The sequence below is a fragment of the Nymphaea colorata genome, chromosome 4, assembly GCF_008831285.2.
Source record: "Nymphaea colorata isolate Beijing-Zhang1983 chromosome 4, ASM883128v2, whole genome shotgun sequence".
Classification (NCBI taxonomy): domain Eukaryota; kingdom Viridiplantae; phylum Streptophyta; class Magnoliopsida; order Nymphaeales; family Nymphaeaceae; genus Nymphaea; species Nymphaea colorata.
This window is the reverse complement of record NC_045141.1, coordinates 18,321,701-18,349,086: the sequence shown is the minus strand read 5'-3', so window position 1 is coordinate 18,349,086 and position 27,386 is coordinate 18,321,701. Positions and strand designations below refer to the sequence as shown.

At 37.0% G+C, this 27,386-nt stretch overlaps 3 protein-coding genes across 3 annotated transcripts; 2 read left to right on the top strand and 1 right to left on the bottom strand.

The window, feature by feature from the left end:
* The first annotated feature begins 1,964 nt into the window (after positions 1-1,964).
* LOC116253090 (uncharacterized) lies at positions 1,965-10,302 on the top strand. Its single transcript, XM_031627851.2, has 5 exons — positions 1,965-2,076; positions 3,089-3,221; positions 4,989-5,146; positions 6,119-6,185; positions 10,091-10,302. The coding sequence occupies exons 2-5, from the start codon at positions 3,090-3,092 to the stop codon at positions 10,187-10,189; spliced, it is 456 nt and encodes a 151-aa protein (XP_031483711.1). The 5' UTR covers positions 1,965-2,076; position 3,089; the 3' UTR covers positions 10,190-10,302.
* Positions 10,303-12,058: 1,756 nt separating this feature from the next.
* Positions 12,059-15,991, top strand: LOC116253743 (uncharacterized). The gene is made up of 2 exons (XM_031628725.2): positions 12,059-12,372; positions 14,878-15,991. Exon 2 carries the CDS (start codon positions 14,907-14,909, stop codon positions 15,630-15,632), a length of 726 nt encoding a protein of 241 aa, XP_031484585.1. The 5' UTR covers positions 12,059-12,372; positions 14,878-14,906; the 3' UTR covers positions 15,633-15,991.
* A 1,853-nt stretch (positions 15,992-17,844) lies between these two features.
* Positions 17,845-21,130, bottom strand: LOC116252339 (uncharacterized). The gene is made up of 5 exons (XM_031626515.2): positions 20,897-21,130; positions 20,474-20,660; positions 19,353-19,559; positions 18,359-18,553; positions 17,845-18,245 (listed from the first exon to the last, which is right to left on the bottom strand). Exons 1-5 carry the CDS (start codon positions 20,977-20,979, stop codon positions 18,111-18,113), a joined length of 807 nt encoding a protein of 268 aa, XP_031482375.1. The 5' UTR covers positions 20,980-21,130; the 3' UTR covers positions 17,845-18,110.
* Positions 21,131-27,386: the final 6,256 nt, after the last annotated feature.

Here is a 27,386-nt window from a genome sequence, read left to right as displayed (position 1 = left end):
TGATTGGTGGCTTGCTGGCGCTGTCTTGGATTTGGATCCGCCACAACATCCATTGGCTCATCTTCAATTGATAGTCCGATCCGACCCGAACCAACCAGACGTAATATTTTCTCGTGATTCCGGTTTTCTACTTTTGGGATTTGGATCGATTTTTATGTCGGATCTAATTATGGTTTGACTTGAGATCTGAAATCCAAATAGATATCAGAGCTTAGAGAATAAAGAGACGTCTCAACCATATCAAATTTCGCATTTTTTGGGTTGCTTGAAGCCTTTGACTCTATAAGGGGATGGTAATTTTGTTCTTAAATCATATAGATACGTTTTGTGGATGAAGTTACTAATATTGCCTTTGTCTTCTCCTATTCGTGTGTCCGAAGATATTTTCTGGAAGTGTGGCTTGTTCTTTTATATATTAATATAAAATAATATATAAATATTAAAATTTATAATAAATGATTATAATTATATATATAATATATATTAAAAAACTGTTATCAGTGTTCTTGAAACTGCAAAATTGGGTAGAATCTAATATTTGTGCTTTGTTAAGCATTTGATATATCTAGAATCATGGAATTTTATAACCAAAATGTTTGTTTCTTAAGAATTCGAATTATTAAACAAGCATAGTATTTTGTTTCTAGAATTAAGAAACTGAAACACGAAATTTTGATTTCCATTGCAATTTCGAAGGGAACCGTGATTGTGGAATTTTCATTATTGACTCGATATTCCAAACCATCAAACGCGCATAGCAGTGCACGAGAACGAAACTTCACAGTGTTAGCAATGAAGACAACGATTAAATCATTGGGAACTTGTTCTCGACCATCTCTAGCGCATTCGGCAGTTTGAATTTATACAAATACAAAAAACAAATAATTTACATCAACAAGAAGGAAGATGTAATCAAACAAATAATGGTTTATGGAAGAGTTTAATCTGTTGGATGTTGGATTTTCCCAGACGAATAAAATTTTATGATAAGACAAATAATTGATGCACATTTAGTGATGGTTTGTGACAAACAATAGTTTGCCGTCTTTTTAGTAATGTTTACGTGCATTTTAGTGATAGATTTTTATTTTTCATGTTTTTTTGTGGAATGCTTCTCATTCACATCCGCTATTGTCGTCGATGATCCAATATCCAAGACATTTAATCTATCGTGTAATTTAACGAGACATTTCATCATGCATGGAAGAACATGTCGCAGATATGTCCTTACAATGCAGGAAGGAAGATGTATTATATTTGTGTACATTGTTTTAGTTTAGCTATTTCGAGCATCCCTTCTTCTTTTCATCATCTTTCAAGCTTGATTGACTGAAGAAAATATTTGGTCACTTTCTAAGTATGTCGAGTAATTAACCACGCCTTAATCACTTGGATGTTTCGTAAGTGGGGACATATAAAATAGGAGTGTATTAGTTGTATCTCCTATGTTAGTAACATTTGCAACCATATGTGCCGAATCGTCGATTGAATGGAGATTCAAGATAATATGACAAAGTTTCACCGACTAAAAAGCGAAACAAATGATAATAAATCTCATATCATTAGTTGATTATGATATTCTATCGTTGCAGGTGAAATGACATGATAAACAACTTACTTTACTTTGCATAATTACAAAATATTAATTAACATAATTTCACAATTTACATGTAAAATAGATTTTTAACAAGGTAAAAAAAATATTGTAAAAGGATTAGTAGATCAGGTTGGCCTTATTGAAATCAAACTAAAATGCAAATACAGCCACATATTTAGCTAAATAAAATTTTACGATGAATATGTCAAAAAGAAGCTTTTTTTATCATATGAATTTACTAGACGAGATGACTGAGGTCCAGAGTGAATATTTTACATTTCACCACATGAATTAGACGCAAGGGGAAAATTTCGAAAAAGTCAGGCGCCATTTGTAAAAAACTTATTTGAACGAGAATGAAGAACATTTGGGAGCGGAGAGCTCCTTCTTGGTACTCTTCTTCCCTCTCCCACCTTTTTGTCTGGTGTTATCGCTTCCTGCTTTCCCGACTAATTTCTGGAGGAGCAGAGTGTTCACAGGTATCTCGCTCTCCATCTCATTTTTCTCAACCGTACTATGAGAATGTTTCTGTTCCTTCTTTTTTTGTTGTTGCTGTTAAGTCCTTTTTCTTCATCCTTCCTGATAGAAACAGGCCTTCGGGGGTTGTGCTTCTCCGATTTCCTCTGTTCGTCTGATGCCATTTCCTATTTTTAGATTGACTCGAATTGAAACGATCTATTTAATTTTGATTATCTTATTCTGCACAGAGTCGAGTATCATTGACATCCAATTAGTTTCGCATAAGCGGTCACTTCAGTTGGGATTTAGGTACTGGCACTGTATCAGTTTGCTCATTGTATTGGCTGGTACTGTGGTACATATCACTACATAGAGAGGCTTGCATTGTTATGTTTTTTGCCGTGTTCTACGTATCATATGATGTGAACGTACAGCTTTTTTTTTTTTTTTTTTTTTTAAATTTTACAATACAATACACCACCCATATCGCAAATAGGTAGTGGGTGGATTTTATATGTATAGTACGAATCTTACCACATAAAGTCCGTATCATACGATATGGGTTGGCACACCACATATCGTAAGATACGGGTCAATACCATGAAAGTTCGAATTTTGTTGCATGGAATCAGCCATAATTTCTTTTCTGGATTTCCTGATTTTTTCTGATTGTTTTCATTTAAAGAATGTGACTTGGACCTGTGAATTTGACTTCTAAAGGTTTTTGTGAGAAGATTACATGTATCACCCAATTCGAGCAACGGATAATGGGTCTCTTATTTCACGAGATTTACTATATTATTGGGCGGATGATAAGCATTAAGCCACTGTATTTTGCATTTGTGATTGCTTACTCAGGTTGACAATAAGGCTTGTCAAGGCACTGCAAACTTCTTCTAAAGTACTTTAGATTTTTGTAATCAATCTTTTAATCAAAGTCCTTACCACCACCATCATGTAACTTATTGCTGTTTGTAGTTTATCGACAAATTGGATATGCAAGATCCATGCCATAAAACTTTTATCATGCAGGATGAGTTATATTTTGACAACACTAAGAACGAAGCATGAAGTTGACAACATTATCAGAGATACAATTGACAAGGTTCTTGTCCTGCGCTTTGGTAGACAATCAGATATCGGCTGCCTGCAACTTGATGAGATTGTATGTTTTTTGAATCCTTTTCTCCATTTCTGATTGATTATCTAGTTAAAATGTATACTGTTATTTTGGGTTTCATGTTTATATTTTTAAAAAGCTCAACTACAACATGAGAAAATCTCATCCATTTTTTTTTCTTTTTGATATACATGGTTGCATCTATTAGAAGGTTTAGTCGCATCATCATACCCTGTTTAATTTGGACAGAAAAAATTTCAATCCCTCTCTACTAAGATCCACAAAGTGCTTATAATTTTTCTATTTTGTTGTTGATTAGAAACATTTGATAAGATGTCACCTGCCAACAAAGCAAAAAATTTCGTATGCAATAACTGCATTATTAGAAAAAAGGAATTTTTGTTTTTTACCTTGAGAATAGAACTTATCTTTGTATCAAAAATCTTCTTTTGAGTTTATTCATTTTGATGTAGGGGGGACTTGCTCTCATTGACTCCAAAGGTGGATTTTCTTTTTATTTGGTAATTGTTGATGATTTTCCTAGATATCTTTAGATTTATTTTCTTAAAAAAATCTGATGCCCTTTCTCACATCAAAATTTTCTGTAATATGATTGGAATTCAAGTTAATGCTTACGTTAAAGCTCTTAGACATAATTTAGAAGAGGAATATTTTTCAAGAGATTTTTAGAACTATCTTGAAAAAAAAGGAATATTGCATCAAAGATCCTGTCTAGAAACTTCTCAACAAAATGTGTTACCCAAAAAAAAGAAAAAGTACATAGACATATTATTGAGACAATTGGAACTCTTCTTATTTCTAAAAACCTTCCAAAATAATTTTGGGGGAAAGCCATTCTTAATTCTACACATGCCTTCAAAGACTTTGGAGAATGTCTCTCTCTTTCAAAAGATTTATTATATTTAACCAAAGTAAAATCGATGAAAGAATTCTTTGTTGTAACTTGTAAGTGCTCTGCTTTAAATGACAAAAATGACAAACTTTCTCTTAAAGCTTTTAAATTTGGTTTTATTGGGTATTCAGAAATCCAAAAAGGATACTTGAAGAAGATAAACTTTATGCATCTTCATGTGATTTTTTCTCAAAAATGGACGTGATAGGAATAAATCCAAACATGATCAGGAGTACTATTTTCTTTATGATTTATGCAGTGGAATGGTGGCTAACATAATGAGCACAAACTAACAATGGCTGCGCTTAGTAATGAATCTATTATTGATGATTCATATGATTCCTTTCTTGATAATGGAAACCCAAAGGAATGTTGGCTATCTAAAGATTTTACTGCTTGTCATAGAAGAAGAAACAATCCATTCCAAAGTTTGACTTTCAATCTACCCTTAGGAGATTATGTAGATAATAGAACCACTAGGCCTCCTACAAATATGTGTCTTATTATTTATTTTAACATAGAGCCTCTTTACTTGCTATTCATTTTCACCCTGAACCTACTACATTTAATGAAGCAAAGCGATACCCTCACTAGATTGGAACTATGAATGTTGAACTCAAGCATAGGAACACCTTCTTGTTATCGTTGACGATGACCTTGATGTTGCTATTTCTCCTGCAGTTATTGTACTATTTTCATAAACTTGCTGTTCTGGTGATTTAGTCATGTATGCTGCATAGAGACACTAGTTTCTTCTGCTAATTGCATTTGATCTAATGATCAACTGATATATATATATATGATCATGTTCTTGCCTTGTTCATTCCTAGATAGCATTCTTGCTCTTTTTTTCTAGTTCTTCATTTCGTTTGATATCTATGTTTAAGTATTATCAACAGATTGCAAAGTCTTCACAAGAAATTTCCAAGTTTGCAACTGTTGCACTGGTAGATGTTGATTCTGAAGAGATCCAAGTCTATGTTAAATATTTTGACATCACAAGGATTCCGTCTACTATCTTTTTCTTTAATGCTCATCACATGAAGATGGACTCTGGGTAATATTTTGACTCATATCAAATTTCTCATTCTGTATTTCTCTTTTTCTTTTACTTCAGCACTCCTTGATGATTCATTACAATGACTACTTTTTTGCTACATTTATTTGTAAAATGTTACATGTGTTCTGATGAAATATGCCTAGACATAAAAGAAGTTACTGTTGCTATACAGGCTAGAGAATGAGACTGTACTTAATCTAGCAAGAATGTTTTACGTATATTACTTTATATTAATGGTTAGGAACAGACAACTCCATTCCAAATCTTTCTCTTCAACTTATCAAGCCTCGCACTTTGCCATCTTTCAATTGTCAATTATGGTTAGTATATCTACTTTGCGTTAAACAACGTGTTTTGGCCTCAAAGCTGTCTCAGGTCCTCAACAACTGAGTACCCTTCTTGTGATCCGTTCATTTTTAAAATGTGTAAAAATAAGATATGCTAAAAGGTGATAATATTTTTTGTCATTTGGATGCCATATTGAATATGAGTAGCTTCTATTAAACAAGGAAAATCTTTTACTGAAGGCGGCCAAAGGCTGCTACAGGCTCTAGTAGAGCTGCTATTGACAAAAATCTCTTCATTTGGATGTAAAAATGTAGAGAATAATGGTAATGTTTTTTGAAAATATGTAGATCGATATGATAATCTAACCAAAATACTTTTATATGGAAATGGCATTTTTTGAGATGAGGATGTAAAAGCAGTGTGTTGCCTTGCTGTTGGGCAACACATGGATATTGTACTTCTTTGTAAATCGAAGCACGGTCCTAACGTAAGTGTGCTTAATAGGAGGTATGCTTGCTGATGTTTGTTTCATCTCCATTGGCTGTATTTTTTTCCTTATGTAATATGCCTTGCATTCTTTTTCTCCTTTTCTTTATTGCCTTCATGCATCAGTTTTTTCGTGTTATCAGTGTTACTATTAGAATTGTATAGTGAGGTGTCTTTATATCACTTGTGACTCAGGACTCCGGACCATACTAAATGGGTTGGTATCTTCCAAAGGAAGCAAGATTTTATTGATGTTGTTGAGGTATGCTGCTTACTAGCATAAACTTTTTCCCCTTTCACACTTCAATTTTGTATTATGAATAATGATATAAGTTTTGCGACTTGTGTGTTGTACCTTTGATTCTCCTTTACCACAACAAACAGCTGCTGGTTGGCTCTCTGTTAATGTTTCAGTATATGAATAACTGGACAAGGAAAACAGAGCTAGAATGTGGAAATCCAATCCAAGCCAGTTAGTTCCAAGAAAGAAGATAGATGAACACAATTTCTTAGTCGCGTGGATGAGTGGTATACTGAAACTCCAATTTCCCTAATTGACACACAGGTGGCTCAGAATCCTGTCTTGCTGATGCAACTGACTGGGTCTAGCCCTGTTAACAAAATGAACTTTTGGTACTTCATTTTTCAGAATTAGTTGCAAAAGCCACAAGTTGTACGAGTGAAGAAAACCTTTGCTCCATCTGGTAGCTTTGTGGGTTTTCTCTGTTTCAGGCAGTGCTTACTTGTCTGCCAATGGAAGAAATGACAATTGTGCAATAGGCTTAGAGTGGCAACAAACTGCAAACAAGCATTCACTGGGCTGTAGAAGGAAACAACTGCAGTTAAATAAATGCTAAAGAGAAGGAAATTTGCACACAAATCAATTGGTAATGCTGATTGAGGGAAGGTTGTTATAGAGTTTAAAACTCTATCCATGCAATCATATGGATCATAAGGAAATTTATATTTCAAGAAAATGACCATTATGTAGGCTGCTAGGCTGTTTCCTAAGTTTGAGACATGCAGTTAAGTGGGAAAATGTCAAACCAAATCACAAGGAAAGAAACTTAGATTCTCATGGTTCTCATGCTTGGCTAGGTCAGAGACTCAAGGCCTTCAGGTCGAAGGTAGTCTAATATTGAGGACATGTTTGGTGGAAAAGTTAGATATCTGCTGGGAATTTTTACAGCAAGCAGCAGCTAGAATAGGACAACATTTGAGGCCAGGGAAAATTTCCTCATCCAAGAAGCTCGGTAGTTTCCCACCTAGTTCCAGTTCCAAACAGAGGATTCATCAGGATATACTTTTTGGTGGAGTGCACCACTAAAACCATTTAGTGACATAAGAGCTCAAATTGGTGCAGCTGAACCACTGTTGCATCCCATCTAAGAAAACTGAAAAAACAAAGTCAACCTCAACTACTATGTAATCTAAATGTGTACAATGAATATGGCCTAGCTAGCACAGTTAGCACCAGCAACTGATGTTGTGAAGTGCATAATGTCACACGTGCTGGTTGGGCCAATAGTTAGAAATGTAGTATAGCTTTAAAAAGATTATAATTTTTTAATATAAGAAATCATGCAAAATTTATAAAATACTAGGACAAATAGGGCAAAACATTATGAAATACCAGGACAAATAGGGGAAAAGTTCCCTATGGAAAAACTTGCTTCGCTTAAGCACAAGTTTTATAAAAAAGTAACGAAGCAGCAAGCACACCAATTAAACAGATTTTTTCTCACTTACAGAGTAAGTTCATCAAATCAACTTAGAACCAAAGTCTTTAATACATAAGGTAGGAGCAAAACTTAAAGTCTTCAAATACATCATTATAAATTCAAATCCCTAATAATAAAACTTTTTAGAAGCTTACACTAATAAAAGTAGGAGAGAATATGTATCTAAAATAAAAGCTTTATCACTTCACTAGGTTCTCTTGCTCCTGTTTATTTCTGCTGATATGATGCTGGTCATACTGTGGTGTTGCTGATGCTGTTGGCATGACATCCTCATCTTCAAAATAAGGCATTATCAAATTACCTAGTGTGTCTTGATCTTCAGAATCAAGGATTATTAGTTCATATTGTATGTCTTAAGCTTTAGAGTCAGGAACACTATCTTAACCATCTGGATTTGGGTTTTCAGTAACAACCTTCATGTTTCTCTGGGTGAAAGTAGGGAACTCCTCCATGATTTACGAGGATGCATGATGATACAAAATATGAAGAACTCTCTTAGCCACCAATTGTATGCATCTTAAACCTACTAAGGTCACCCGTCAGATGTTTGCCACAAAACAAACAACATGTGCAACTGACAGTATTGGTGTATAGGATGATCATGTCTTTCAACTGATTTGGTCCTTGTTAAGTCTAGTCAAAGATTAATGAGAGAAAAATACCTTCAGTATTCTAAGTAGATGAAAAGCAAAGTATCTTTAAAAACCAAAAGAATGAGAAGTCTACGATAGACAATGCAAATTTTATAGCTACTATTGGTAAGAATAAGCTCTCTCAGACAAAAAGAGTAAAAGTTATCTTTCTGCAATGTAAAATCAAACTCTCACAAGCAACTTTCATTACAATTGACATTTTCCTTTCCAAAACAATAAGATGTCCCCACCAAACAGCTCCTAAGGGTGTCCATGGAGCATGCATGGAGGGGTCCCACACCCAAAAACCACACAAAGAATGGTTGGTATCAACTATCAACTTTAATTTCCATAGACACCATGTCAGATGAGTGTGATATGATTGTGTTGCACCTGTGTAACTAGTTCAAAGGTGTATAATAATGTATTTTGGCATAGTTATGTTACATATCATATGATACGATATGAAGCTACAATATTGCTAGCAGCTGTTCGATGCCCTTGGATTTATCTTATTGATATATGTGGGGTATCCCATCAGAACTTAGACTTTGAATGAGTTTGGGCATTCCTTTTTCTGGTCCACGCTGAAGATGAAAATTGTGGTTAGCCTGCTGTAGTTGGCATCTCACTCCCATTTCCCCACACTGCAAAAGAATTTCATTGGATGGTTTTAGGTTGTATTCTGAAGTTTAGTGGAAAGAAATGCCAAAAAATATGATTAATAACAAAGCAGAAACCAGGGCTGGATGATTGGTTCTTTTTCTCTCTTCTCATTCTATGTGAAGAACATGCATGGATGAGATATGCCAGTGGTTGGCTTCTCCCTCATTGTTAAGTTGGTATTATCATTCACACATGAATATTGCACCTTTTCCAATTTAAATTTTTTATTCTACAATTGGGAGAGTTATCTACCAGTTCTAGACTTTCACAATCATTATGCTATTCAAGGCCTGGAATTTGTGGCTATTAATTTTATTAACTAAAGATGTTGTATATTTTCTGGCTAGCACATGTGCAATCATAAAAACAATCGTGACCCCACGAATTCACTTTACACCATTCTGATAATCTGATGGTGGTTTCTACATCTAGAAGAACATTGGAACCATGCATTCTTGCAGCATATAATGATGGACCAGGTTCATTATAAAGCCACATTTTATTAGTGACGTGTTTTGCTTCCTCCAGTCCAATAACTTTAAATGATTATAGTGGCATGCCTTCCGATGCAAACTGCTGGGAGTATGGCTCCCTACCATTTGTAGTGGCATGCTTTACATTCTTACAGTTTACTTTAGCCAGTTGCTTCGATTAATGCTTTCCAGTAAATTTATTGTAACCCCTCTCCCTCCTGTTTCACCCACCCACAGCACGTGTACACAACCGTGCATATTTTGGTCCCACAACTACTTGACCCCCTGCGATGCTTCATTTCTAAGAGCTGGCTTCTCGATACAAGAAGTAGAATCTTGTTTTCTTGCCGATGATATCTTCTTTTGATCTCGTTGTTAATGAATGAGTTGATGGACAATTTAGAACTGTTATCGCTAGGTATTTATTAATGATCTCTCTTAGAATTTATTCTTTTAACGGGACGTGCCATTAAAAATTATGATGTGATCATGTAATATTTAATTTGTATTTGTTTTCAACGTCAGTGCTGCAGATATTCTCCTTGATTAACCCGGTATTCAAGTTGCTATCATCAGAGGCGTTTCTATAAAAAAAATAAAAATGAAGGTTTTCTGCAAGCCTGGTGTTTATTTTGCTATTTCATTCATTTTCAGGCAATATTTAGAGGAGCTATGAAAGGCAAGTTGATCGTGACCTGTCCTCTGCCTCCTGAGAGAATACCCAAATTCCAGTTGCTATTCAAAGATTTGTAGAAAAAAATACTGGAAAGTGGGAGGGTGTAACGTGAATTCAGGGGTTCATCCATTCAACTTACTGTCTCTGCTGTGTTAACTCGTGTATATGCAAAGTATCGGCAATATTGGTACGCGGTTGTGTGTGGTTATCAACGTATGGATCTTCACAGTTAGTATTGAAGCTGGGGCCTCACCTTAACTCGTGGTACTACAACAACAACATAATAAAATCAAGCGACACATTAGAGTTGCAACAAAGAATCGCGCTTGGATGATTAACCTTAGAAAAGGTCAGTTCATTTCTTGTGTAGTGCAGCCATTAGTGGAACCCATATTGCAGAAGCTTGCCACAAGCAATGGAGGTTGATTGGAACTTCTGAATAGGTTTTGTGTTATTTGTATCACTGGCACTGGCATTGGAGGAGTACGACAAAAGGATGGTCCTAAGCGATTCGATGAGAAGTTGAAACCACTTCTCTCTCCCTCCATCCCCAAGGTCTAGGGTTATTTTAGGATCCAGGTGGAAGCGAGACACTCGTTAACTAGGCTTTTACTCTCTCGTTAGTCCAATCAGCTACTCTATGCCCCATCAAAAGAATGGTCTTAGAATAAACTGAAAAAGATAAGATTACAGTGGTTAAAAGGGCTGAATTTTATCAAACAACTTTGTTAAGTGGCACAAACATGAGAAGTTGGAGATCTCCCACTCTCGATTATAATAGACCCATCCTTGTTCGGGTTTAAGCATCACGAAGTCCAACCTCGTCATATCTGAGCTGGGTTTAGGCTTTGATGAAGAAACCAATTTAGATCTGACTTGTTTGACTACCTTAATAAGTAAATTGGATGTAATGGCCCCGCTGGACTAGATTTGCTTAGGCTTATGTTTTAGATATTTTTTACATGTCCGGAACATGTTCTACCTTTGTGATCTTTATGAAATCTAAACTTATGTGATGTTCATGATTAGACATCTCTAAGTCCAACTTTATCATATCCAAGTTGGATTTTTATTTTGATTAAACAAATGGGTTAGATTTGAATAATCTAATTACCGTGATTGGATCTAAAGTCAGATTTGAACTTAAGATTTCAAAACTGAATCTATACTTTTTACGTGTAGTTGTCTCCGATCCTTAGTAGTTCTCAGACTTGGTCTTGAATTTGATCACCTAAATCATGTGCCAAAGTCTGAATAGTATAGGATTCAATTCCATTTTTGTTTGCTGGATCTAGTTTTGGGTTTGTTAGATCTGAATCATCTAACCACCTTGATTGGATCTAAAGTCAGATTTGAACTTAAGATTACAAAACTGAATCTATACTTTTTACTTGTAGTTGTCTCCGATCCTTGTTGGTTCTCAGACTTGGTTTTGAATTTGATCACCTAAATCATGTGCCAAAGTCTGAATAGTATAGGATTCAATTCCCATTTTGTTTGCTGGATCTAGTTTTGCATCCGTAATCAAATGACCCATCCCCTTGATAATCCTGATAATTATCAGTCGCTTTTCCTTTCAAGTGAGTAAAAAATTGACATTCAAGGGGGGATCCTGCCTCAGATTGCATAAAAATGTGTGTTTTGGGAGATCATCTCATGATATAAGTTAAAAACCATAGATTTAAAGTCGAATGAAGAAGTGGTTTGACCTTAAATCCATGGATCTCTAAGATCTCAAATAACCACCGATGTGAGATCCACACTGAAACAAACACAACTGTAGGAAGAAATTTTTAATTAAAAAATCAGGTTTTTTATAAAATTTTGAGATTGCTGCAGGTTAAATATAAAAACCCAAAAAACGAGGGGACGCCCCTGCGAGAGCTTCTCGTTCAGGAAATATCCACGCCAAACAAGGTTGTTTTATTTTTTCCAATTTAGAAAGCAATAAACCTAGTGGTAGCGCCGGTACTGCCTGGAGGGTGGTGAACGAATCCGTGTTTCGCAATAAAAGGCTGCTGAGGAACGTCGGTCTGCCGAGGGGAGGCGAGGAGAGAGATTAAATCGATCGAATCGAATAGAAGAGGCGAAAGAACGAGGCTAACCAGAGCTTCCGAACGCCGTGGCCACGCTTCTCCTCCTCCCCATTTCCCCCGCTTGAGTCCCCTCCTCGAAACCCTAACATTTCCCGTTAATCACTCTTCCTCTTCGGCCGAACAGGCGGTTGTGCTGTTCTTCTTCAGTGCCGACGATTCATCTGGTACGCTCTCTCTATCTTTTTTGGTGGTTATTGTGTTATTTTCTTTTCCTTTTCGATCTATGGAGAAGGGGAGGTGGATGGTTGCCCCACCCCCACCCCCACCCCCACCCGTTCTTCTTTTTTTTTCTTTTCATTGTGTTGTCGTCCAAGCTAAGATAAGGTCAATCTGATAGTGAAAAAATAGCCGAGGGAGCTCTCGAGTGATTGGAGTTGCATGATGGTATTGGAGTTTCTCGACCAACTCATGAAACTCACCGGCATTCGGCTTTCCTGGTCAGTTTATTCCTCAGGAGTAGCTCGATGGGTTAGATAGGAAACCCAAAAACGGACGTGTAGTTGGTGGTCTTTCCATCAAGCAGTAACTCGGGTTTGAGTTGGAGAAGGGGAACTTGTCCCTCTAGGCGCCTTCGTTGCAGATGCCGTCGTTGATGAACATTTGCCTGGTCCAAGAAAATGCAGCTAACTTCTTGCTTCGTATTGTTCCGAGGTCGCTGTGTGTTTTTTGCCTATTTGCTGCAAACGGAAAATAAATAACGTAAATTTCAAAGAGCAAAGGCATCAAGTTCCTTCCTTTTGCTTGTTTGTTTTTCAGGCACGTATTCTTGAAGAAGTATGGCAAAACCAAAGTCTGCTTGTCATTACCCTTTGGTGTGTGATGACTGAGATGATACAGTTCTTTTGTTCTTAAAACGATATGCTGGGAGCCTCGCATTTACATTTTCATTTTTTTTTGGAAATTTTCTTTAAGTTTGAACCTTACAATCTTTGGGATCTCTAAATTGCATAAGTATTTGTGGGCAAGACCCAATGGGTTCTTCAGATTGGCGACCGGTTATGCTGTTCGTCGTCTTGGGATTCCGAGGGGTGTCACTCCTTTAGTAAGCCAACGTTGTAGGTGTGTAGCTTGTGGGTCCCATTGATAAGGGAGGGGTTTTTCCTACTTGCAAGAGGAGTTCAGGTGTGAGGATCTTTTTTCTGGACTCTTTGTAAGGTATAGTGGTTAAATGCTATATTTCCATTTTTCTCTTTTTCCTGAAGTTCACACTTTGATGAACATCATGGTTACTTATGCATAACAGCGTAAGTTTGAACAAAAAAATGTATATGTGTATCAACCACGGTTTCATCGTTTTTTTTAAAAATTATTTTGATTCACGATGTTTTGACAAGCAAAGAAATGGTTTATGGAACAAAATGAATGTATTGGCATTTCTCACAAGTTAACGAGTGCTGAGTGGATGTTGAAACAGGTCGTGATCGTTCATGTTATATTTGGTACTAGAGTCAACTTTGTCTTGGTGTAGGTCATCTTATTTTTTCAGTTCTTGTATGCTGATGCTTCTCTCGTGCATATGTGCACTTCTTTTATACGTAAGAAAAAGTGACTGTCTCTGGTAGATACAGACACTCACATATTCACAATAAGCTTATGGATAAATTTGTCACGTACATTGTACAGTGTGGGGTCAATACTTAGGACATGTTTCTTTGTCCAGTGAGTCTGAATATTGTCATGCTTCTCATTACTTCCGTCAAGCGTAGGAAAATTACAGACTACAATAACAAAAAGACGGTATGGATTATGGGTTTCCACAAGCCATGTAATTAATGATTTTTGATCATAAGCATGCGTTTACAGGTTCATAAATCACTGCTGATAATTGTTCAGCAGACTATGAACAGCATTAGCTCAGATCCAATTATTTCATTATACTTTTCGGACAAAGGCCGACTTCTCGTTGTATATTTTCAGGAAGCTATGACTGGTAGAATATAAAACGTGCTTTAACAAACTTACATTGATCACACTAAGTGATACAAAAAAGTTAAAACAGAAAATGTGAAAATGATCTGGGTCAAACAACTATACAACCGAAGTATGCACATCTGATTTCTCCAGTTAGCTTGTCTCCCTATAACCAGCTTATCCATGGTTATCTAGAAGGATTTTGTTGCAGAACTAGATGGTAATGTGGGTATGGCAATAAAAAAGGGCCTGGTGTTGTAACACCCTTGATAGTAAAAATGTAGATACTGCATTTAGGTAAACAACTCATAATTTTCTATGCATTATCTTTATATTTTTTTTCCTGCTCACTTTTAGAACCAAACAAAGAGGCGATTTGTAAATCTTAACTACTGTAAAACAAATAAATACTGATGAATTCTACTTTATGTAGTTGAGAAGTAAGACATGCTCTGGCACTTCCTCTTCATTGAATGGAAAAGACACTTAAAATCATGTGATAATAAATTGCTGAAAGCTTTCAGAAAACAGATAACTTTTTTTTTTTTTGCAACTCATTATAGAAGATTGCTCTTGTTTCTGCCCAGCAGAGCATGTGCGTCGTTGCTCTAATTCTTGTGTTCAGTTTGGGAATAATCTTTTTCCTTCTTTGATGTGCTGTTTGCATGCTATGTCATACATGCCTTTGTTTAATTCACGTTAATTTGCTTCCTTCTTGCAATTTCATGCATACTGACTTTTACTTTTTCTTATGTTAGTTTCCCTTGTTAGAAGTCAGTAGAAGGTCATGTTTGGAGCTGGGGGTTTTTCAAATGGCTACGAGGTCGGTTCAAAGCGACCAAGGCTAATGGATGCCAATCCTTATTATGGAATGGGTGGTGGCTACTACATGCAGCCTTTTCCTGTGGTTCGGCTTAGAGGTCTTCCATTTGATTGCAGTGACATAGATGTGTTCAAGTTCTTTGCTGGTCTGGATGTTGTTGACGTTCTTCTAGTCAATAAAAATGGGCGATTTTCTGGAGAGGCGTTTGTTGTATTTGCTGGTGCAATGCAGGCAGAATTTGCTTTACAGAGAGATCGACAAAATATGGGTCGCAGATACATTGAAGTTTTCAGGTGTAGTAAGCAAGATTATTACAACGCAATAGCTGATGAGGTGAACTCTGATGGCATTAATGACTACCGGAGCCCTCCACGTTACTCAAGAAGATCAATTGACAAAGAACATATGGAGCATACTGAGATTCTAAAGCTACGGGGCTTGCCTTACTCGGTCACAAAGTCAGAAATAATAGATTTCTTCAAGGACTTTGAGCTTACTGAGGCCAACATACATATAGCCAGTAGGTATGATGGTAAAGCGACAGGTGAAGCGTTTGTGGAGTTTGCATCTGCTTCAGATTCAAAGAAAGCCATGTGCAAAGACAAGATGATGATAGGCTCGAGATATGTGGAGCTGTTCCCATCTACGCCAGAAGAACTTAGTCGCGCTGCTTCCAGATCAAGGAGCTGATGCCTGGATGGATTGGTTTTGTATGTCATACCTCATCATGGGTACTGAATGATTAGGTTGACCTTCCAGTATTCATAGATCTGTTAAAAGCAGTAGTTTTTTTTTTTTTTTGGGATAGGCAGGTTTCTTTTTCTTGTTATATGTTGTGGCTTATCAGCTGTGAACTTTTCAAGATCTCTGTTATGATAACCTTTAAACCTCTTGGATCCTAGCCGAGTTAGCCCCTGCGCCTGCATGTGCAGAATCATGCACTCGTGTGCGTGCAGAGGCACCTGCTTTGGGGTGTGACGGTCTGGGGCTTTTCTGAGAACCAATATCGCTGGTACACAGCTATGCATAAAGGAACATTTTAGATTTTATATGTCAATGTCTTCCACAAGGTGAGAGCTGGGTGTGTTTCCTATTTAGTAGATGTGGTCTACGTTTTATGTCAACCTTGTCAGCTAAATAACTCCATGTCAGTTTGGTTAACGTTTATCTGGGGTTCAAGGGGCCTGCCTCCAAGTTTTTACCCTATTGATAAGAGAAATGCATGTATGGCATGTCAAACCCAAGTGGAAAAAATAACATCAACCTTGAGCCGATATCCACCTAGACTACTGCCCTTGACGTCTCTAGGCTAGATTACTGTTGGCCCCAGCCAGACATGATAATGGGTCATTTCAATTCACTCACTTTCTAGCCATCATTCTTTTAAGTCAACTTCCTAGCGCATGGGTTGTCATTCATATGCATGCATTCATAAAAATGCAGGGCAATACTTGGCCAGAATATGGGTGTACCACCACCATCGCAAGCGAGGCCAAGGTTGGAAAGGTTGTGCAGCTGTGCTGTGTGTGCGATGCATGGTCAAACCAGAACGAATCTGAGAGACTTGTTAGCGCAAGCATTGGGTAGATTACGAGCCTCAATGCAATCACTGTCATTATGCTTATGGCGAGGGAGTGCAAGGCTACATCAATGCTTGGGAAGGAGTTGGTGTACCTTCATCTCTGTAGTGCACTACATCTTTACAAGGCACATGTGGATAGTGCTTACAGGAATCGAACTGGCAACACGCTGCTAGTGCACCACGACCTTGATCAGTACAATACAGTCCTTAAAAGCTGGTTGATAGGGTATTTACTGTCGCAATGGCTAATGGAAAATTGCTTCTGGGATCCTTGGATGCTGGGTGCGGCCCAGGCTTGTAGGACCCAGGCTTGAAGGACCCAGGCCTCAAGTTCCAGAAGGTGATGGTGATCCAAGAAGATGAAGGTGTCCGATGGCCACTGACTTGAACCCTTCACTAAGAAATATGGTCAAGGCTATGTGACATTGCTCTTATTTCGTTTGTTATTGAGATGCAATAGAAGTCTTACCTACAAGTTTATGCATATGCAAAATTTCATAGTTACAAACTTTCGACTCAAGTGTCTTCTACCATAAGCCTGAAGGAATGAGTGGTCTTTCATGGCGAGGGCTCTTCTCATCAGTTAAGGGCCGCTTATGTATCTCACCATGTTGATCAGATGTCACGAGACCAGAGCTCATGAAGGGAACATTTTTTTCTCAACATGTAGACGTCACAAGTTCAGGGCCCATGAGGGATGTATCATTCTGAAAAGCTGGAACTGGGTCTGTGCTAGGACTTCAGACGTTTTTACCGGTGGATAAGCCAATAAACGTCCCAACATTGAGCTATTGTGGATCAGGCCATTCAACATCCGTATGATGTTCTGTCCGGCAAGGGTGCTGGGGGGCCTCAGGTTTTGTAAATTTAGAATTTTCCAGCTCCTCCTATTAAACTTTTGAAAAAATTAAGGCTGACCCTGTTAATTTTTTATTTTCATTTTATTCAGTGGTCGCAGGACTGTTTAGCCCCCTTAAGGATAGCTTCTTGGTACCTCGGAAAGAAGCTTATAATCAGCTTACAAGAGCAATGAGCACCTTGGTTGCCATTATTAACCAGGAAAAAAAATCTTCCGTTTCCGTTGTTCAGTAAAACAGGAAAACTCATGCAAATTTATTAGCTTGCAGCGTTTAAAATTCCAACTATGGTAAGAAGATGGCCGATCTGATTGGTGGCCATGCTTTGCTTATGGAATTATCCAGCGTCTCCTTTCACTCAATTAGCATCTATCGTTTAATACACAAATTCAAGACATCAATCAAAACAGTAGTGGCGGAGCGAGAAAAGTTTTCTGAAAGGGCACTCATTCACATTCACAGATTGACACACACATATATATATATATTTGAACATGTTAATGTGACAATAAAGAAACATTGAGGGGCCTGGGGTGGGTAACTACAGTTACACATATGTGGCTCCACCACTGTCCTTAGGAATTTTAGTAACATTTTGATGAACCACGCACTCACTGTTGTCACATTAACATTTTCGCCACTGGCTGTAGGTCCTCGACGCGCTGTCTCATAACCTTTTTTATTTGATGATATTTGGCCATCTACAACTAAGTAGCTCCCCATTTCCATCTACTGTTGGTTCCCTATCTGATAGACTATGGTCTGCTCTTTCCAACTTTCCTGGTCAATGTATCTTTCGTAGAAGGTTACCTCTCCAGTAGTTTTAGCAGACAGGCCGACCATACTTCTGGTGCCATAGCGTCCCTGCAGAACGAAATAAATCAGTAAGGAAAGGAAAACTATGTTGCAGATAGTAGCAAGAAGAAAAAAAAGAATTGGGGAGAACTGGATTTTTCAGTAGCCCAAAATCTTCTTACCATCTTGGTATCAGTTTCAACGAAGATAGAACTTAAATTAAATTCCCACTCTGGATCATGACCAGTTCCTGGTAGCATGTTTCTTTCAGCTTTTACGGTGTCATTCATCAACTTTTCAACCATGTTTTTCTCATGGATTTCTTTGCCGCCATACTGTTGAATGAGATCTTTGAAATTTCTGCCCAAGCGTTCAGCCTGCAAAGACAAGCGTAAATATTACCACAAGTATACAAGGAGTCAATGGTTGTTTCATATCACTTTTAAATATCTATAATGTGCAATGAATTAATCGGTTTATAGATTCTTGATTTCTGTTAACTTACACAAAATCAAACATTTATTTTTCAGCATAAGTCTATGAAAGCATGTGGCTACAAACATACAAGCTGTCATATGATAGGCCAAAGAACACCGACGTCTGGTGAATATGGATTGTCCCTACGGTTAACAATACAGATCCAATAACCATTTGCAAACTACATCACTTTCACATAAAATCCTGATAAAATAACCCAGCACCAGGAAGAGATAATCTAGAGCTCGGAGTACACACTGCCTTCAGCAAAAGTGGTTAACTTTCATTGGAAAGAATAAGTTATCTAAGAAAGCCACAACTCATTTCTCAATAAAAAAAAAGTTTAGGTTAATAATAATGAAGATCCTGGAGATGTTCACTATGTTTCACAAGAAATGGAGATTGAACAAAGGGAAAAACAAAAACATATACATGGGTCCAGAGCTGGGCAGACATTTCCTGTTAATGATAAAGAGATGTATATATGTATTGAAAACTTGCGATTGATGACTGAACTCTGATACTCTTGTTCAGAAGATGAAGTCAGGAGCAGAAACTCCTATACATCAGAAAAGCGCAAAAAGAAGAAAATGAAAAAACTCCGCTAACTTGGTGAACTGTCAGCAGCAAACAAGAAAATATTACCAGATCTAGAATATCTTTGTATATAAAATTTGATTCTTTGGAGCAGTCACATACCTTATGCCAAGGGCTGTCCAAATTTGCATTTGTGAGGACATGACAACCAGGAAGAACCTCTTGTGCATGAAGAGCTTCTCCCTTATACCTATTTGTGACATATGCCATTTTCTTCGTGCACAGGTCTGCCAAGATAAGGTTGAAACCATTATATTGACAACCTTCTCTCTTCACCTCTAGTGCAAACTCCAAAGGACTTTTTGCACTCTGCAGTTGTAAGAAAATAAAAAACTTCCATTTCTAAGTCACATGTATTCAGCAAGAAATGTAATACGGTACAAGCAACAAGAAAATTAAACTGCAAAATTGAGGACGGAGAAAGAGAAATGAAATAAAAAAATGTACCAGTCTCCCAGTAAGAATCCTGAGGGTAACATTTTTCATACTCGATCAAAGAGACAATTCAGACTTTACATGCAGCAGCCAACATAAAATTCACGAAAATGAATAACAGTGGCTAGGCAGAGAGCAAGCATGTACAATTGCATAAGGCATAGCAAAGTGCAAACAACCTCCGCACGAAAACAATTTAAATGTCTGTCCCCGACCCAACAAATGGAACAGTTATTGAAGGCTAAGAAAAATTATTCAGTGAACAAGAAGGTTAATAAACAATATTGCCACACTGTGACAAAGAGGAGTCATCATATCAGGCAAGAAAGTAAGTTCACGTCAGGAGATTACATAAACACGAAATGTGACAATAACCGACAAAGTAAACACAGAACTCAATTGGAAGCAATAAATCGAACAAAGAATGAAACCAGGCAAATAAAGAATGCAAGAGAAGAACCAAGGAAGAACCAAAAATTCGTTTGGTGTAAGGCAAACAAAGAATGCAAAAGAAACCATGGGTTTAGAAGATGGAGAAAGAACAAAAAAAAGAAACATGGCTGGAACTTATAATGGAAAGAAAACTTCAGTGTGATCAAACTTTCAAATACCAATCAAGCAAACGCGTGTCTACGCATTCTACAGACAGAGTTCAACACAAACGGAATTTTGACTCATTACTTGCATTAGAGTAAATATCTTCAAATGGAGCTAAATGGGGACATGTATCTCATACTCTAGCTAAAAGAGGGCGTCAATGAAAATACAAAGAAGAAAAGAGGCAAAACCTGCAGAAACCGAACCGGCAAGTCTCCTCTGGTCTTGGCATCAGGAAGAACTTGGGGCTCCAGGAAATTGGTGAGGAAGGCCACCCTACCATCTCTAGAACAAGCTAACCAAGTCCCTCCCGCGCGACAATCTCGACCACCCAGTATCTGCGGCTCCTCTTCCCACCATGCCGCTGGCTTCGATGACCTGCAACCATTTCAAAACTGCAAAATCAGACCTCTTCTTCCCATCATACTCCACATAACCAAATCCACAGAAAGCACCACCAGCACCCTCGAGCAGACAATCATGGTGCAAGAATAATCTTACCTCTCTTTAGTTCAGAAATTCCGCTCACATTATATCACCATAAAAACAAAGACCAAAGACCGACAGAAACATAACCGAGGAAGAATGTAAAATCGAAAATAGAGGAAGTTGACCTGTTGTGGTATTCGTCTCTGTTGAGGAGGAGGATGAAAGGGTAGAGGGGGTGAGATTGCCACAACCAGACGGCTATACACATACTTTACTCTGATTATTCCGTTCGCTCCACATTCGAAGATGGTCTACATTCCTCCCCTTTATATACTTCTCAGAATGGGAAAACAACAGATGGCGTTTTCTGTCTCCCAGCTCCCACTTCCTGAAAGCCGTGGCTGGCCAGCCATCCCTGTTTTCCCTCTCGTTGAACCTCTTCCTCCTTATTTTATAATTATTTTATGAGGATCATTATCTTCTATGAATCAACGGTTACTCAGGAAGCCTTTTCTCTGAAATCTGATTGCCTATTTTAATGTAATAATTTTCAATGCAATTTACTTTTATGCTATTGTTTTACCCTTAACATTTGGTATTAACTATGTCTTAATCTAAGTTATTAATCTAAGTTGACAAGATCCACCGACACAGGTTATTTGCCGTGAAAGTTTGCAGCGAAGTGAATCATGAACGCACGAAAGATGCAACTTGGTACAACCAACAAAGCCATATTTTCATCATTGACATTTTTATTTAACTAAGGCATTATATGTAAGTTCTATAAAAAGATGTAGACGCTGTTTGGCAGCGATAATACATTGTTACTGTCTCATTAACCTATCTTAAAAAAACGAGACAGATTCATGAACATTTAAACAAATGTTCCATAATTTGCTTCAAGTTTTGGAATGAAGCACATAGTAAAGGAAAAAGTAAGCATATCGTACTAACACAAGTTTTCTTAGAGTGCCTACTTAAGGGCTCAATAAGTCTTTGCATGTATTATAATTGAATTGAATTTATATCTTATCCAAGCCTATCTTAGAAAAAACGATATGAAAGTGACATAATCCAAATTAATGAATAGTTAAATAACTCTAGTTATATTCACATCTCATTCTGATGATTCAAACTCCATCAAATCAATCTTCAATAAAAAGTATGCTCAAGGTTTTTATGGAGAGTAAAAACACGATTAAGTTTAAATTTCTTTTATTTAAGTGTGCACGTTAAACACAAAAAAAGCGGTTACGTGAACAGGTTTCAATCTAAAGTGCATTAAACGCTTCAACAAACTTGAGCACTGTTTTCAAATTTCTTAGAATGCATGTCTAAAATCATCATACCCATTTACAGCCCTAAGAAGATAAGCGCTTGGTCATCCACCCAAGAAATCCACTCGGTTAGCATGATGCAGCCCAATACTAATTTTTCTTTTTATTTTTCATGGCCAAACTGCATAAATGAAACTGCATTGAAAAAAAAAAAAAAACTCCGTGATCAACATCTAAATAAAAACTTATAAATATCCTAACGGCTACAATATAGCTAGCCGAGCAGACAGTTATGTAGAAGACACGTCGTCAGTTTGATTCCTATGAGTGCTACTCCCCTACACTATAAACGGTAGGATTGCGACACTCTAAGTTGACGAGTGTACTGTACCCCACCTAAGTCCCGACACACCACATGACCCCAATGGTAAGAGAAATAAAGGGGACTTGAGGCTTCTTTTTGAAGCAATGAGTTGGGTAGAATAAAAACCATGAACTAAAGATGGAATAAAAACCATGAACTAAAATGACCTTTTCTTTTTTCAAACAAGAAAAACTTATTTGGGAACAATGGTGAAACTACATTGATTGCACTTTTGAAGTTTTAGGAAGTATCAATTTTTTTTTTTATTTGAACTGCCTATGAAGCATTAATAGCCTCTGCTGCTACTGCACCAACTTCAGAAAGTCGTACTAAGCACAATTATAAATCGATTTTGTGTTTGTTGCGGGGCATTAAGTTAAGGAAAACCAAAAAAAAAAAAAAAAGTTTCTAAAATGCAAGGCACTGATCACCATTGATCTTATTGTCCAGTCTTTTCTTCATCTTGTCTCAGGATTTCCCAAGTAAAGGAAAACTTTTCCTTGCCAAGTTGGCATTGAGGAGTCATTCCTCACGTTACTTCACCTGAATTAAATGATGCAACAAAGCCTTGCTTTTCTCTTCCACAGAGTTAGAAAGAAAGGTGGAGTTTCTCGTGCCACTCCAATACAAGAATCTGCTCACCTTTTGTGTTGCGTGTACTGGTTTTTAAAGTTTTTTAAAACTTCATTTCCACCTTATTGTGTTTGACAAATTCATCTTCAATATTGCACTTTTTAAACAAATTTATGCTTAGTTCAAGGAGCATGGCACAGCTGGTTAGAGCCGGGAACACGTAGACAGCATGTTCCTGCCTCGATTCTCATGAATGCTACTCCCTTGAGCCGCAAAATGTCGGAAAGCTTACGGAAGATTCATAAAACTGTTTGTAACTGTTTCAATTACAAAAGTCGGTTGCAGATTCTTACACTTCAAATATATGAAAAAAATAATAAAATTAGTTATATATCGAATAACTTAAAAGAATATTCAGAGTTTAAATGCTCTCATGAAATTCATGATGTTATGAGTTATTTTTTTTTTTTTTTTAATTGCGAACTAAAGTTGACTAGAGAGCGGGTTGAGATTATGTTATGAGGAGTAGACCCCTTATTTTTATTAATAAAGAATGAAAGAATGAACAAAAAAAAAAGAAGAAGAAAATATAGAGTGCGCTGAGATTCTCCATACTAAAAAATAGAGTTAGCTTAGAACCAAATTAATTATAATTTGACCTAACTCTACATTTTAAAAATATCTTACCCTTGAAATACATAGTAAAATACAGAGAAGCTCAAAACAAATATATAAAATAATTTACATGAATACGCGTTGGCAACTGCCTACACAAGCCCACATATGACTGGAAGCCGACCGGAAGCGTTACTGATGTTGGGGATGCCAAGATGAAAATAACCAGAAAAGTGCATATTTTCTTTATTTTTCTAACAAAAAACAAGTTTATTAACAGAAACAAAGTTTATCTTGAAAAAATATGGGTCTACCAAAAATTTGATTTGAAGACAAAATTTAGTTTAATTAATATTAAACCAAGTTCCACCCCTGACTATCCAACTAGCCCTAAGACTTTGAGACTGGATTCTGGATGAAACAAATGCCCCATGAAAGACAAAACTATGGGCTGCTGCCTCCAAAATGCAACTTCTAATGACCCACTCATTTTTTTTGTTCTCTTTTGACTCAAAAACTTTTTCATTTAATGCCCTATCTTTTGTATTCAATTCTAAAAAGGCACCTACATTTTCTAAAAGGTTTTTGGATGTTATGGCCATAAAAGGTTAAGGCATCAACAGAAAGAGGTTCTTTTTAGGGCCATTTGATATTAAGAACAATATGTGAGTATTTCATGAATTTTCACGAGATATTTGTACAATTGCTGTATGAATCTATCATAATTTTAGAGCAAAATTATAAAATACTTGTATATTGTTTGATGTTTCTAATGCCCAACGACCCCATAAATTTTCTAGATGTTATTTTCTCGTGAATTTCCTCAAAATCTTGATTTGTGGAGACCCATTTGGAACTTTTGGGCATAAGAGGGGACACCATGAAAGTAACTTAACTTTTGAACATGATCAATGATCAACTCTCCTCATTCCTCATACATAATATTTTTAAATCAACAGAATTAATTATTTTCCTTCTAGTGCTTCAACTTCCCTACTAGCTGAACAAGGCTGGCGATGCCAAATATCTTAATATAATAATATCATTTATCAGTCTACGGAATAGGTATGACTTTTCATTAATAATGTAAGAGGATCAAGTATATTCGATTATCCACCAAATGAAGAATTCATTTACTCTAACTTGGTTTAAAAAAACAAATCGAGTTCAATTATGAATTGAATCCTAAATTGTTCAAACTTCGACTACAATCTTCGTAAAAGTGCGGCAGAATTAAATGTGAATGTCAGTCGGTCGCATCTGGATTTGGCTTAGAAAATTATATGTTGATCTTATTCTCCATTTATATCATGTTTTTCCTATACTAATAAAATGAAAAAAAAAAGTCTCCTGAATTTGAATTTTTGTTTCATTTTACGACAGGCTGAATCTGGAACAGAAGAGTCGAATAAAATCTGGATCGAAATAGACCGATTTGCGACTTTTTTTTATGGTTCCACCTAAGAAAAACTAATCATGCTTTGTCATTTCCTAAAGTTTTGGATGTTAATTGAAATAGCGGTTACGTGGTGGACTGGACCATAACTTTGCCACAAAACCAATGACCGAACTATCCGTGGGACCCGACCCAAAAAACAAAAAGGTTTATCTGGATCGAGAATTTTTGTGTCCTGGGACCCGCAATACCCGTGTCAGGTATGACGTGTTGAGCACATCCAAAGTCGGGAAGTTCGGGTCGGTGAAACCTTAAATCCAACTCCCATGGCCAATTTAGCTGAATCGCTCGTGAACACGGCTGGTCACGAACCCAGTTCCAGCTGACCTGGCTTGAACTCGGCTCGTCCCTAATTGATTAACTTGAGCATGGTTCGTTTCTTTTTCTACAAGCTTAATCGAGTTTAACCGAGTCGAGCCTACCTAACTTAAGCGCAACTCATTAAATTAAACAGGTTCCTTTTTTTTTTTTACTTAAACTCAAATTATTCATTAAAGAGTCAAGTTTTACCAAGCAAGTTAGAGTCGAGCCCAGATACTCTTGAATTGGTCCTCAAATCAAATCGGGTTGCCACTAGCTCGATTAGAATCGGCCGATTCACATCGACTCTAGTAACAATCTCCAACTGCATCCTCCTACATCACTTTTTTTCAACATAATCAGCCTGTATTCAGGGGCGGAGCAGAATTTTTTTGTCGCAAGGACCAAACTCTAGTTTCAAAATTTCATCGGGGTCGAAAATTTTTTATTTTTTATACATATTAAACTAAAATTTTTAAAATTTACATATAAATTTTTAAAGTTTTTAAAATTTGGGGAGGAGGCCCAAGGCCCATCCGCCCCCCTTCCCTCCGCCCCTGCGAGTATTGTACTATACCAACCTATATGAATCATCTAAGTTTCTATTGATTTTCTTCTTGTAGGATGCTGATGAATTTTTTTGGGTGTAAGTTAGAAGTTGCTTGTAGCAATTTAAAGACTGCTGTCAGAATTCTTGCATGATCATAAAGCATCAGCTAGCGGAGAATTTCAGTGATGAATGTTCATCAAGTCCCGAAACATTGAAGAAAATGAAGCTGATCATTATCAAGTAGGTGCCCTCATCAGACGATCTTCTTCTTGAAATGGCCTCCACAGAAGCCAAAATTTCTCTGTACTTTCAGAGCACAAAGCACAAGGACTGACAGTTTCAGGACATACTTTTCTGTTCTATAGAATGATACCAAGCTAGATCCTGTCCATTTGTGTTCTGAATTTTGTCTTCACAGCGAACTGCAGAAAACTTTTTAACAGGTTCACCTTAATGCTCATTCTGGTGTTCATCTCCTGTTTGGATTCTAAGCAGATTGTTAAGGTTCTTGGCTACTAGTTGCAATCAATCTATTCTTCGAAAATGCATTTACAAAAGGAAGAAGCATAAGATGCTGTCAACATGTATAAATGGCAAGGCAGACACAGTCCATCTCACCGTGCCAGTTACAGAAACAACTTCTTTTTTAGATACATTTTCTCATTGTGGTACTCCGCTGCTCAATTGTTCTTGGTCTAAGGATGAAATTGCTTCGCATGCACTGTTTTTTGGAGATGCAGTTCACTAAACAGCAGGCCAAACTACAGTTCATAAACAGTAGGTTTTTAAACAGAAACACCAACAAACACTTTCTCAGGCTTTGAATCTTAAGTTTTTTTCTAAAGTTTAATTTGGGTACAAACCCATTCATTGATTCAATCACAGGCCTTTCATGTGCCAGAGAAATGGAAATGGAAATGTAAATTGGGTTTGAAACACCACACTTTGAAAAGTTTAATCTAATATCTAAGATTGTGAAGAATCTTAAAGAGCATTTGAGATTGACCCCGAAACTGCTAGGGTGACCCAATCTGCAGATTTTTCACTTGAAGCCAATCAATTGGCTTGGATGGTACAATTTTTGAAGATCTCTCCAACAGGGTCAGTATCTGATGTGAATTTATGTCTCCTGAACTGTTGAACACCATCAAGAAATGTTGGGCTCAGAATGATTTGCCTAGAATCTCAGGCCATTTGAGTAACATGTTAACAAAAAAATTATTAATAAGGTTGATTCTCTCTATTATTTTGCTTGTCTTACCTGCAACTCTTTGATAAATTAAAAAAATCCGTCTACCTGAGAAGAGGTTGAACAACCTTATCACACATGGATACAGTGATTGAGCCCTTTCATCGTCGTGGGTGAAAGAGGATGAGAAGCAAGTTGCCTTCTTTCAAACATAGAGGCTTCAAACTTGTGTATGTCAGTGTGTCATATGATGATTGAGCCCTCCCACTCTTGTAGGTAAAAGAGTATAACAAATAACCTGCTTTTGTTTTTGAGACAGATGATTGTTTCTCTTTTCCACCTTTCTTGTGC